Source organism: Tupaia chinensis, unplaced genomic scaffold, assembly GCF_000334495.1.
Source record: "Tupaia chinensis unplaced genomic scaffold, TupChi_1.0 Scaffold000100_1, whole genome shotgun sequence".
Classification (NCBI taxonomy): Eukaryota; Metazoa; Chordata; class Mammalia; order Scandentia; family Tupaiidae; genus Tupaia; species Tupaia belangeri.
Genome location: NW_006159564.1, coordinates 2,479,264 through 2,492,470, shown reverse-complemented (window position 1 = coordinate 2,492,470; position 13,207 = coordinate 2,479,264). Strand labels below are relative to the sequence as shown.

The 13,207-nt window shown below is 40.2% G+C and overlaps 1 protein-coding gene across 1 annotated transcript in view; it reads left to right on the top strand.

Annotated features, from left to right (window-relative positions):
* The window catches only part of ZBTB11 (zinc finger and BTB domain containing 11), a 43,668-nt gene extending 31,615 nt beyond the window's left edge, over positions 1–12,053 (top strand). The window contains exons 7-11 of the mRNA XM_006143580.3: positions 1,246–1,390; positions 3,234–3,351; positions 8,579–8,737; positions 8,846–9,021; positions 9,862–12,053. Coding sequence (XP_006143642.1) covers positions 1,246–1,390; positions 3,234–3,351; positions 8,579–8,737; positions 8,846–9,021; positions 9,862–10,379 — 1,116 coding nt within the window. The 3' untranslated portion in view covers positions 10,380–12,053. The remainder of the gene's footprint in view (positions 1–1,245; positions 1,391–3,233; positions 3,352–8,578; positions 8,738–8,845; positions 9,022–9,861) is intronic.
* Positions 12,054–13,207: the final 1,154 nt, after the last annotated feature.

Sequence of the window (13,207 nt, the reverse complement as noted above, 5' to 3'; positions counted from 1 at the left end):
ACCACCTGAACTGAGAAGGAATCCATGACTGAGATAAATCCATGGTCAGTATAAATCCCACCTAAGCTATGTGTTCCTCTCTAGAATCACACATTGAGGATACCCAAGTGCCGGATTACGACTTCTGGGTGAAGAATCCTGTGGTTAGCCAGCTTGGGCTATTTGGAACAGTGAAAAAGTTCTGGTAGCGCCTGTAGGCTTCCTTATAAGTTTGACCCACTGTTATTATCAGACAGTTTGGGGAGTAATGAGACTTTATTACATTTCTCCTTTTAAAGTTTTTTTATTAAATACAAATAAAAGTATAAGAGAATGAGATGAGCCCTCAATTTCAGATGTTGCAGTTTAGGGTCAAATGCGTTTTGTGTATAATGTCATTCACTGCCTTCCCTCCCACCCCACTCCAGTTATTTTAAAGCCAAGTCCTAAATATTATTTTATTTATAAATTTAAATACCGAGTATTAGTTAGGACTCTGATCTTCCAGTGTGGCAGCACTACTCAGAATGTGTGGCCCATGAAACAGAAGTACAGAAATTCAGAGTAAGCGTGTTGAAACTCTCATAGCAGTTTGGCACTGTTGTGACATTTTTGTTGTGTTTAACAGAAATCACTGTTATGGATTAGTAGAAGGGAAAAAAATTTTATTTTATTTTTAATCACAGAGTTTGAGAAGCACTGTAGTAGTTGGTGTAGCAGGACATTAATTGATTATCCTTTTTTAAAAATACATTTATTCATTCATTTATTATGATTTTTGCTATAGGGCATGAGCACTCACTGTGGTCAGGGAAAGAAAGAGAGATAGAGAGTGAGAGAGAGTGGCCACCCCTCAGAGGGGTAAAATAATTCTTTAAAAAAAGAAATAGGTGCACCATTTACCAATCTCACAAAGATAGCACAGGTTTCTCATGCGGTTTTGACCTTCTCCAGTGATGACATGGATTTAAGAAAGATAGTGATAATACTTAAGTACTGTGTCAGAAGAGGGACCAGTTAGCTAAATCTTTAGCATTTGTGATTTAACTTGCACTGTATCATTTTGTGTATATTGGGTTGTTGGAAAAGTCATGATCCATTTTTGCTTAGAAAGATACCTCATGGCTTTTCTGACGACCCAGTAATTTAAATTAAATTCATATTTTTATTTAAAATAATACACCACTTTCTCTGTCTTCATTCTTCAGAAATAGAGCCTGTTGCCCTTTTTGTTGTACTAACTTCAACACTCCTATTCTTTCATAGGTGTGTGGAAAAACTTTTATTTACAAGCATGGTCTAAAATTACACCAGAGTCTCCATCAGTCACAAAAGCAGTTCCAGTGTGAACTATGTGTTAAGTCATTTGTTACCAAACGGAGTCTTCAAGAACACATGAGTATTCACACAGGTAATGAAAAATTTATATTTTGACATAGTTACATTTTATATGCTTTTATATATTGTTAATTTACTGTCTTATTAACTATGCTGTGATTATATCAGAAATTACATTGCTGTGCTAATGGGTGCATTTTAACTAATAAGACAGTATTTAAAGTTAAAAGATTTTCTTAAACCTAGTTTTGGAGCTGTCTTATTTGTATTAAAATATCTTCTTTCCCCCTGTAAAAACAGTGAATATTTAATGTTAAATAATGTGTAATTTAGATCCAGGCACCTAAAGAAAATGTCATGGTCTTAGGGATCAGCAGATAGCATAATGGTTACGTCACTGGACTCCCACTTAGTCAACTGCAGTTTGAGTCCTAGACCCAGTGACTTAAAACTCACCAGGCATGTGTGGCCAAGATTCCTGAAGGAGAACGGATTGCGGCATGGCCATTCCCTCCTAGGGGGTGATATCTCACGTTTTGTCTCTCTGTCTGTCCAGTGAGCTCATGTACCCATAGCAAAAATCTCTCTTTCAAAAATATGAAAAAAAGAAAATGTCATGGTTTTTAAAAATGGCAGATGGCGTGGTGGTTAAGGGCACTGGATTCCCACATGGCCAACTGCGGTTTGAGTCCCGGACCTGGTGGCTTGCTCTCTCACCTCCCCCCACCCTTCCCTCACCGTCTCTGGTCAAGTAAAATAAATAAAGCTAAATAAAATAATTCTTTAACAAAAAAGTTAAATAGTAGGCAGACATAAATGTCAACATTGCAGATGGGTTATGATTTGTTTTTTTTTTGGAGAGGTTTTTGCTATAGGGTGCATGTGCTCACCAGAAAGACAGAGAGAAACAGAAAGCGAGAAATCACCCCCCGGGGGGGATGGCCACTCCGTAATCCCTTCTCCTCCATTCTCCCGGTGTGAGTTTAAGTCACCAGCTCCGGGACTTGAACCGCAGTCAACTACATGGGAGTCCAAGGACATAGCCATTATGCCAACTGCTAGTCCTGCTAGCTTATGATTTTATTAGAATTTTTAGTCTACACATACCTGCTTTCAGATGCTTTAAAGCAAAAGTTCAGGAATAACCTATGAAGGGCAGATGCCTGCTTCTGTTACTATTATAATCCATAGATTATGCATGCATATCTCATTCTTTAGGTATTAGACTGAATAAAACTAAAAAAAGAAAATAACAACAACAAAAACCTCAATAAGGGCTAGCAGGTAGAGTGGCAGTTAAGGCATATAGCCAACTCTGTGCTTTGAATCCTGGACCCAGCAGGTTGAACACACTCCACACACCTAAAATCCCAAGAGGAGAATGGAGGAAGAGGGATTGTAACATGACCATTCCCTCTGGGAGGTGCTTTCTCACTTTATCTCTCTCTCTTTCTTCAATGAGCCTGTGTGCTATATAGCAAGTTAAAAATAAAATAAAAAAATAAAAAAAATTTAAAATACTTGCCAAATGATATAGCTTCCACATTTCCTTGATTAAAATAACTTCTGAAATAAGACAGAGTTCTGTTGGGCCCAGGTGTGGTGGTATATGTGGTAGGACCTGCTGATCAGTGTGGGAGCCACAGGCTTGGGTCCTGCAACTACCTGAACACCTTGGATATACCTGTGTGAACCTGTGTTCCTGGCTAGCTGGGAAGCTGGGGGAGATTTGCAGTGTGACAAGACCTTGTCAGAAGTGACTGCTTCTTGTAGAAGGGGATATACATTTTAAACAATTAACCTGTTTCTTTACCCTGCACAGCCTGACACACACTCTCATTTGAAGAGGAGAAAAACAAATCTGTTACAAGAGGACCTGATTGCTGGATTTGTGATATGGTTTTTATTTTTTACAGGAGAGTCCAAGTACCATTGCTCAGTTTGTGGAAAGTCTTTTCACAGGGGTTCTGGACTTAGCAAGCACTTAAAGAAACACCAGCCAAAGCCTGAGGTTCGAGGGTATCATTGCACTCAGTACGTATTTAATATGTGAATATATGAAGCCATCAATTAATTTTTTTACACAATTTATTTGAAAGTTGTCAGTATTCAAAGATAAAGTTTAACTTTAATTTTAGTTTACTCTTAATTTTTTTTTTAAATTTTCTCTTTTTAGAGAGGTTTTTGCTATAGGGCATGTGTGCTCACCAGAGACAGACAGAGAGACAGAAAGCGAGGAACCACCCCCCCGGGGGGTATGGCCACGCCGCAATCCTTTCTCCTCCATTCTCCTCTCGGGATCTTGGGCACGCATGCACACGCCTGGCGTGAGTTTTAAGCTACCGGGTCCGGGACACGAACCGTGGTCAACTACATGGGAGTCCAGCGACATAGCCATTACGCTAACCGCTGGTCCCTACTCTTGATTTTGAATGAGTTTTTTGTGTTGTGTTGCCTATGCCTGGCTTTTTTTTTTTTTTTTTTCCTTCCTTTTTAATAGTTTTTTTTTTTTTTTAAATATAGAGGCTGGCCTGTGGCATTATGTTTAAGGTAGCTGGATCCCACATGGCCAACTGTGCTGTTCAAGTCCTGGACCCAGTGGTTTGAAAAACACACTGGATGTGTGTGCAGGGGTCCCAAAATTCTGAGAGGAAAATGTACAAGAAGGAACTGGTATGGTCATCCACCCTAGCGGGTGATTTCTCTCTGTCTTCCTTTCTCTCCTCTCTGTGGAGCACACATGCCCTATAGCAAACTAAAAAAAAGAAAAAAGAAAGCAAAAAGGTAACCCGTGGCCTGGTGATTAAGGTAGCTGGATCCCACATAGCTGACCCCACGGTTAAAGTCCTGCACCCAATGATGTGAGAAAAACAGGATACATGTACATGCCTGCCCCAAATTCCAAAAGAATAAATGGAGAAGGGATTGTGGTATGGCTGTGCCCCGTGGGGGTAACTTTCATGCTTTCTCTCTCTTTTCCAGCATATGCGCTCTCTTGCAAATTAAAAAAAAGTCGGGAGGGGGCCAGCAGGTGGTGTGGTGGTTAAGGCAGCTGGACCTCCCACATGACTGACCACAGTTTTGAGTCCTGGACCTGGCAGCCTGCTTTCTTACTTTCCTTCTGTATCTCTGTCTCTCTCAGGTCAACTTCAAAAAATAAAAATAAATAAAATGATGACAATAAAATAATTCTTTATAAAAAAGAGGGGAGGGCAGTAGGTGGTGTGGTAGTTAAAGTGCTGGCTCCTACATAGCCACCTGTGTGGCTTGTCAGCTTGAAAAACATGTGGGGGTGCTTGTGCATCCGTGTCCAGAATCCTGAGAGGAGAATGGAGAAGGGATTAGGGTTAGCCATTTCTTCCGGGGGTTATTTTTCACTTTCCCTCTCTGGTGAGTGCATGCACCCTATAGAAACAAACTAAATTAAAAGAAAAAGATGATGACATAAGTCACTCTGCAAAGTTAATAAGTTTTTTTTTTTTTTTTTCAAATTACCAGAGGGTGCATGTACTTGTCAAAGAGAGAGAATGCACTCCCCCATGGAGGATAGTCATGCTGCAATCCCTTTTTTCCATTTCTCTATCCTGTCAGGATTTTGGAGATGTGTGCACAAGTGCCCAGCACATGTTCAAGCCTTGGGGCCAGGATTTGCACCATGGTCAACCTGTAGTATCTAGCTCCCTCCACACAGTGCTTAACCACTGTGCTATTGGGCCAAAGAAAATTTTTAAATCTTAGTGTACTCTGTGGGATTGAGGACCAAGAAAGAGGGGTTCACTGCCAGCCAGTGTTTTCCTCTCAGCAGTTCTTCTGAAGCCCTGGGCACTCACCTAGTTTTTCCTTCCTTCGGATTTTTTTTCCCTTAATTTTCAGATGCCTTCTGATTTATATATATATATATAAATTTATATATATATATATAATTAATATGGAGGCAAAAATCCATATAACATGAAATTAATCATATAAATACAGGAGGGGCTTTTAATACATTCATGATCATGATCATTGATGCCAATATCTTCCAGCACAGCCTTCACTTAGCCTTCACTTCCTATTTGTGCCATTCTAGGTCAGCCAGAGGTAAGACCTCAGGGCCTTCTCAGACTTTTTCTTATAAATATGTGAGTTTTGGAGTAGCGTGGTGGTTGAGGTGATGGATTCCCACATGGCCGACTGTAGTTTGAGTTCCAGACCTGGCAACATTCTTTCTCACTCTTCTCTCTCTCTCTCTCACTTGTGAGGACATGTGCCTTGTAGCAAATTAAAAAATAATAATAAATCAGATTACATAAATATATAAAAATAAGTTTGTTTTCAAAGCCCTTATTCCCCAGTCTCATTCTCAAGCTCTTTGATTTGTGTATTATTTGTATAAAACTGTTTTTCCTTGCCCCAGATGATAGTGGCTAATGCATTTGCTTTAAGTATTGTCAATAAATCTCTAGCCCTTGGTCCTGGGAAAGTTATGAGAAAGACAAAGATGAGGCTGGACAGTGGTACAGCCATAAAGTGTGATGCTCTGCAAAGCTCTGGGTTTGTGCCCTAGAGAACGCCCTGAGTATGCTGGTCATGTGTTTGCCCATGGTCTGGGGCTGGCAGAGGCTGGAAATGGATCGTGGCATCAGGACCTAGAGAGGTGTGCTGTCTCTCTGTCTCTTGCTCACAGAAAAAATAAACAAACTTAAAAAAAAAGGCAAGGAGAAGTTCTTTGAGAGAACCACCAGATAAGTAAGAATGAACATAATTCTTTTTGGTTGGTTTTAGATTTTTGCCATAGGGCAGGTGCACTTGCCAGAGAGGGACAGTGAGAGAGAAAGTGAGAAATCACTCCCCTACACCCTCACCTCCCGGGGAGGAGTCGCATGACCACACCTTATCCCTTCTCCATTCTCGGATTCTGAGCATGCACACACACATACCTGGCACGATTTTCAAGCTGCTGGGTCTGGGGCTCAAACCAAGGTTGGCCATGTGGGAGTCCAGTGCCTTAGCAGTAATTCTTTAAGTCCCTCAGTATTATTAACCTGTACTGGGAATGCAGGCTTATCGTTTTTTTTTTTTTTTTTTTTTTGAGAGGTTTTTGCCATAGGGAGCGTGCGTTCGCCAGACAGAGAGACAGACAGAGAGATAGAAAGTGAGAAATCCCCCCCCAGGAGGGATGGCCACGCCACAATCCCATCTCCTCCATTCTCCTCTCGGGATCTTGGGCATGCACACATACGCGCCCAGTGTGAGTTTAAGCCACCGGGTCTGGGACTTGAATTGTGGTCGGCTACATGGCAGTCCAGTGACATAGCCATTATGCTAACTGCTGGTCCTGATGCAGGCTTATCTTTGCTGCTGAGCTATGGGCCCAGGGAATTTAAACTGCCATTAAGTTCTTTTAAAGGGATTCAGCAATTTTTCTATTTGATTATACCTTTGCCTGGTCACTGTAAACTTCTGGTTAGTTTCTAGAATTTCTGATGTTTATTCTGACCATTTGCCAGTTTCTATCTACTACTATTTTTTTTTTGTTTTGGAGAGATTTTTGCTATAGGGGGTGTGCGCTCGCCAGACAGACAGAGACATAGAGACAGAAAGTGAGAAATCACCCCCCAGGGGGGATGGTCACGCCGCAATCCCTTCTCCTCCATTCTCCTCTCGGGATCTTGGGCATGCAGGCACAAGCACTCGGCGTGAGTTTTAAGCCACCGGGTCCAGGATGCCAACCGCGGTCGACTATGTGGGAGTCCAGAGACATAGCCATTACGCTAACTGCTGGTTCCCATATATACTACTTTTGTAGAATTTTATCTACTACTTTTGGAGTTTGCTATTCTGCCATGTTTGCTGATGTCACTCTATAATTACTCTTATTTTAAAACAAAGACAGTTTAGGGACCAGCAGTTGGCATAATGGTTATGTCACTAGACTTGCATGTAGTTGACCATAGTTCGAGTCCCGGACCCCAGTGCCTTAAACTCATGTTGGGCACATGTGTGTGCGCGCATGCCCAAGATTCCGAGAGGAGAATGGAGGAGAAGGGATTGCGGCGTGACCATCCCCCCTGGGGGGTGATTTCTCGCTTTCTGTCTCTCTCTCTCTCTCTGTCTCTCTGGCGAGCATACACGCCCTATAGCAAAAACCTCTCCAAAACAAAAACAAAAAACAAGGCTTATTATCTATACATTTTTAGTTACAAGTGGGATTAAAAAAAAAAAAACTCAAAACTGGCTTGAGTGAAAGGGAAAGTCTAGAAGTCGTAGTGATTTAATGTAAATTGAAGTCAGATTCATTAGCACTTGGTTTCTCTCAGGCGGTGATTTCAGCCTCTCATTCTTTCAACTCCCTAATTGTCAAGATTCTTTTTCTGGAGGTTCCTGTAAGTACCCTGAGGGTTGATTCTGATTAGGTACAGTTAGGACATTTGGTCATTCCTAAGTCACTTAACTATTGCCAGGGGAATACTGGGCCAGTTGTCTTAAGCCAGAGTCATGCTCCATCCCTTGGGTCCAGTGTTAAAGCCTCAGCACATTGATGGAGAGTAAGAGGGATGAAGGGAATTTAAAAAAGAAGAGAGAGACAGTAAATTATCTCTATTATAACCTTTGGGAACTCTGCATAATTCTTTCTGTAACATTTCTAGTATTTTAGCCACAAAAAACTTTAAATCATCGTGGGGCCAGCAATTAGTGTAATGGCTATGTCGCTGAACTCCCACGTGGTCGACCGTGGCTCAAGTCCCGGACCCAGCAACTTAAAACTCACGCCAGATGCGTCGTGTGCATGAGTGCCCAAGATCCCAAGAGGAGAATGGAGGAGGATTGCGGCGTGGCTATCCCCCCTGAGGGTGATTTCTCGCTTTCTATCTCTCTGTCTTTCTGGTGAGCGCACGCGCCTGAGAGCGAAAACCTCTCCCCCTTCCCCCCAAAAAAACTTTAAATTGTGCACCTTGATACAAGATGAGAATATTCTTTTTTTATTATTTAACTCTTATTTTTAAAAATTTGACCAGAATGACAGAGCGAGGGGTGGGGAGAGTGTCGAAAGCAAGCTGCCAGGTCTAGGACTCAAACCACAGTTGGCCATGTGGGAGTCCAGTGCCCTTATCCGCTATGCCACCTGCCAGCCCGGGTACAAGATTAGACTATTAGGGGATGCTTTTTAGTTGGGATTATTTTGTGGTGGTCTAAAAACCTTAGACTATTATGAGTTCTCGGAAACTTGTCTTAAAGTAATAATGTGATCTAGTTGAATACTTGAACTTCATTGCAGATGTGAAAAAAGTTTCTTTGAAGCTAGAGATCTTCGTCAGCACATGAACAAACACCTTGGTGTGAAGCCCTTTCAGTGCCAATTTTGTGACAAGTGCTATAGTTGGAAGAAAGATTGGTATTCCCATGTGAAGTCACATTCTGTTACTGAGCCTTACAGGTGGGTAAATTTGAAAAGGATCTGAACTTAGTGGAAGTATATTTGTGCCTCGATTCTTAGGGCTTGCTGGTGCTTTCTACATAACAAATTGGTTCCTTTCCCGTTTAGATGTAATATATGTGGCAAAGAATTTTACGAAAAAGCTTTGTTCAGAAGGCATGTAAAGAAGGCTACTCACGGGAAAAAAGGAAGAGCAAAGCAAAACCTGGAGCGGGTGTGTGAACAGTGTGGCAGAAAGTTCACGCAGCTGAGGGAGTACAGGAGGCACATGAACAACCACGACGGTAAGTGCAGTTTCAGTGCTGTGCACCTACACGGAGTACACGCCGCTCCAGGAGTGAGCTCCTTCACCAGCTCTCGTTACCCCCTCATCTTCCTTGATAAGAGGATAATCCCACTTCTTGGGAAATATATTCAAGTGACAGAGGTGATCCTGAACCCAGTACCTAATTATTGTTTAAATAGATTAATTTATTTTTCAGTTTGCATAGGGTGTGTGTGCTCACCAGAAAGGGAAAGTGAGAATGAAGAGTACGCAATCCCGTGTCCTCCATTCTCTCTGTCGTCCTCTTCTCTCCCCCTCTCCTTTGGGCCTGCACATACATGTACCTGGCATGTTTTTCAAGCCACTGTGTCTGGGACTCCAATGTGCCATCAGCCACGTGGGACCTAGCCTCCCAAACTACCATCTGGGTCAACCGATTCCTGTTTAGAGAAGTTAATTCTATTAGATCGTGGGAAAAGTCATGATGCATTTTTGCATAGAAAGGCATAGAAAAATAGGTCATGACTTTTTTGATGACCCAATATATCAAAATTGTTATGCTGAACTAAACTGTTAGAAGCCTGGTTCCTTATTGTAGGAATATAGGATTGCTTTGAAGGAATAAATGAGATTTCTCACTAACTTGTATCTATTGGAATATCTTTAGAGAGATTTTATTACAGAACCTTGTTTATTCTAAGGAGAACCATTTGGTTCTAAATGAATCATTACCTTAGAGATAAAAGATAAAAAGGCTTGTGGCTTATTGTACTTTAACAAAAAACATTATTTGGCAGCCAGTTTTAATGTATCTTGGTACTTGTACCTCACCATACATAAACCTTTTTGTTTTTAATAGGAGTTAAACCATTTGAGTGCTTGACATGTGGAGTAGCCTGGGCTGATGCCCGGTCTCTAAAACGCCACGTCAGAACACATACTGGTGAACGGCCCTATGTCTGTCCTGTGTGTAGTGAAGCCTACATAGATGCCCGAACACTTCGTAAACATATGACTAAATTCCACAGAGACTATGTGCCTTGTAAAATTATGCTGGAAAAAGACACCCTTCAGTTTCATAACCAAGGGACTCAAGTAGAGCATGCTGTTAGCATCTTGACAGCAGATATGCAGGAACAAGAGAGCAGTGGTCCTCAAGAACTCGAGACTGTAGTAGTGACGGGAGAGACTATGGAAGCTCTCGAAGCCGTTGCAGCTACTGAAGAGTGTCCATCGGTATCTACACTTTCTGACCAAAGTATTATGCAAGTAGTTAATTACGTGTTGGCTCAACAGCAAGGACAGAAGCTATCTGAAGTTGCAGAAGCTATTCAAACTGTCGAAGTAGAGGTGGCACATATTTCAGAAGCAGAATGAATACAGTAATGAAGATAAAAACAAGTGACATCTCATGCACACCGGACTCCCAGATATTTGTTTACAATGCCATGTGACTATCCACTTAAGACTTTATCTGTCAAGGCTCTGGGCCGTTTGTGATGTAACATTTCTAAACTGTTTGGCCTAACATTTCTAAGCTGTTCTATAGAAAAGTCCATTTACTGTAAAGAATTGGAAACAACTCTGTCTGATGGCGGTAGTTTATCATGGTGTACCTTTTATGAATTAATGTTTATAAATGACTGTACTCAATTTTAAACTGTACAGTTTCATTTGCATTTGACATTACTTTATTATATATTTTGATTTGAGAAGGCTGCACCAGTTGGGTTTTCTTCTGTTGTACTCTCAATATAGAGGTTCTGTGATTTCATTTGCCCCGTTTATGGATTAAAAAGAAAATTCTAATATAAAGCATTTCAGTAGTATGCATAGGTATATTACATATTTTAAATGCTTAGGTATGTGATTCTCAACTTCCTATTTATTTTCGCCCCTTTAAAGTCAGGGATTCTTTATTCTATTTTAAAGCACTTAATGAGTTACATGTTGTAATCAAGTTTGCACAGTATATTTAACTATATGGGGAACCCATAAGAGAATAGCTAACTTTTAAAATGCCATTAAAATGCATGAAATGCCTATTAAAGCCTTACTGTACTATCTCTTCAAGGCAAGTAAATTGACCATGAGGAACATTGTTATTAAACAGTGTTGATGGGAAATTTCTCCTTGATAACAAAGCAGAAACAAACAAAAAATGCCATTATTTTGCTAAAGAATGAACAAGTTAATAGTGAACAAGTTAGGTTTGGTGTGTTTTCAGCTTTTGTATCATGTTTAATTGTTTAATTTTGTTGAAAAACTGCAGTTGAGAAATAGAATAGCAACATAGGACATCTACTGTGAATACCATGTAATTGTCCAGTAATTTCAGAACATTGAAGATTCGTCAGTGCAGCCCTCGTTATAGCATATAACTTAAATTCATTGATTATGGTCCCACCAAATGACTGAAAATTTGTTATTTTTAAAAGTTCCCTGAAAACTAAAATATTATTCATGTTTGATTTGGGAATTCTCACCTCTTTAAGATATCCAATTTTCTGATTTCCAAAATAACCATGAGAAGATGCTACATTTCTCTCTAGGAAACTACCACTCAAGCTGTAATTGTTAAAATTAGGTTTTAGGTATTAGAAGCTGTTCCAGTGTATAAAACTAAGATATAAGCAGATCACATGTAAATCATTCCTAAAGCACAAGAAAAGGATGTGCCTTGATGTACATATATTAAGATGTTTATTCCTCTTTGAAAATGGCTTTCAGCATAAAAAATAAATGTGATAGCTATGCATGCATTATACCTGCATATGTAATATTTGCATTTGCAAATTTCCATTGTCTTATTAGCCATGTGGCTGACTTTAAATTTTAAAGAGTGAATTGACATACAGCCCCGAACTCTATAATGGCTGCTCATTGATTGTATCTTTTAGTTAGTGGAAAAAGTATTTCGACCTGACTGAAATTTGGAATTGCAGCTTTTATGTTCCATCCTTACCATTGTTACTAGATTTAGTTAATTGTATAAGATCATTAATGTGTATCATAAATATGTAAATAAAAGATGTTGAATCTTGTTTCAAAGCATAAGCTCTGGTATTGGGTTGTTGCTATTGTTACTGGGGTATTTGTTTATTTTTAATTATTTTATTTAACTTTATTTATTTTAATTTGACCAGAGAGGGACAGTGAGAGAGACAGAGGGAAAGTGAGAAAGCAAGTCGCCATGACTTGAAGCATGGTCAGCCATGTGGGAGTCAAACGCCTTTAACCACGCCACCTGCTGGCTCCTTTATTTTATATTTTATTTTTGCCATAGGCACATGACTTTACTGGAGAGAGACAGAGGTAGAGAGAGGGGCAAAAGAGAAATCATCCTTTAAGGGGGATCAGCACAATATCCTCTCCTCCTATCTCCTCAGGATTTCGGGCATGCACACATGTACTGGTGTGATTCTCAAGCTGCCAGGCCCCGACTAGAATCATAGAGTGGGATCTAACATTTAACCACCATTGCTATTTACTGGCCCAGGGGCAAACACTTAAAAAAAAGTTTTTAACTGTATTTTTACACTAGTACTTCCATTGTGGTTCTCCACTGATGCTTATTTCCATTTCCATTCATTTTTCCTTTGTGATTTATTATGCTCATTTAAAATTTTTATTACATACTGTGTGCTCTGCTAAAAAGTAACTGCTTTGTGTGAATATACGGCAATGTACCATACTGCCATTAAATAGGCATTTGGGCTATTGTAGTTTGGGGCTAAAAGGATGAGTGCCATAAAGAAGAGATTTACCCAGGGGCCGGCAGGTGGTGTAGTGTTAAGGGCGCTGGACTCCCACATGGCTGACGGTGGTTTGAGTCCCAGACCTGGCAGCTTGCTTTCTCACTTTCTCGCTACCTCACTCTCTCTCCCCTCTCCATCTTTCTCGCTCTGTCCCTCTTTGGTCAAATTTAAATAAATAAAGTTAATTTTTTTAAAAAAAATTGAAAGCATAACAAACACATTTTGTTTTTAAGGTTGTGGGAGAACAGATACATTCCTGGCTGGCGGGCAAACAAACTGGTACAAACTTTTTGGAGGAGAATATGGCAATATCTAGCAAAAGTTCATATGCAATTATACTGATCCAGCAATCCTGCTTCTGGAAATCTATGGTTAGATACATCCCAACAGAAAATTCACATACAGGAGATTATTCAGTTATAGCACTGTAATGAGAAAATGTTGGAA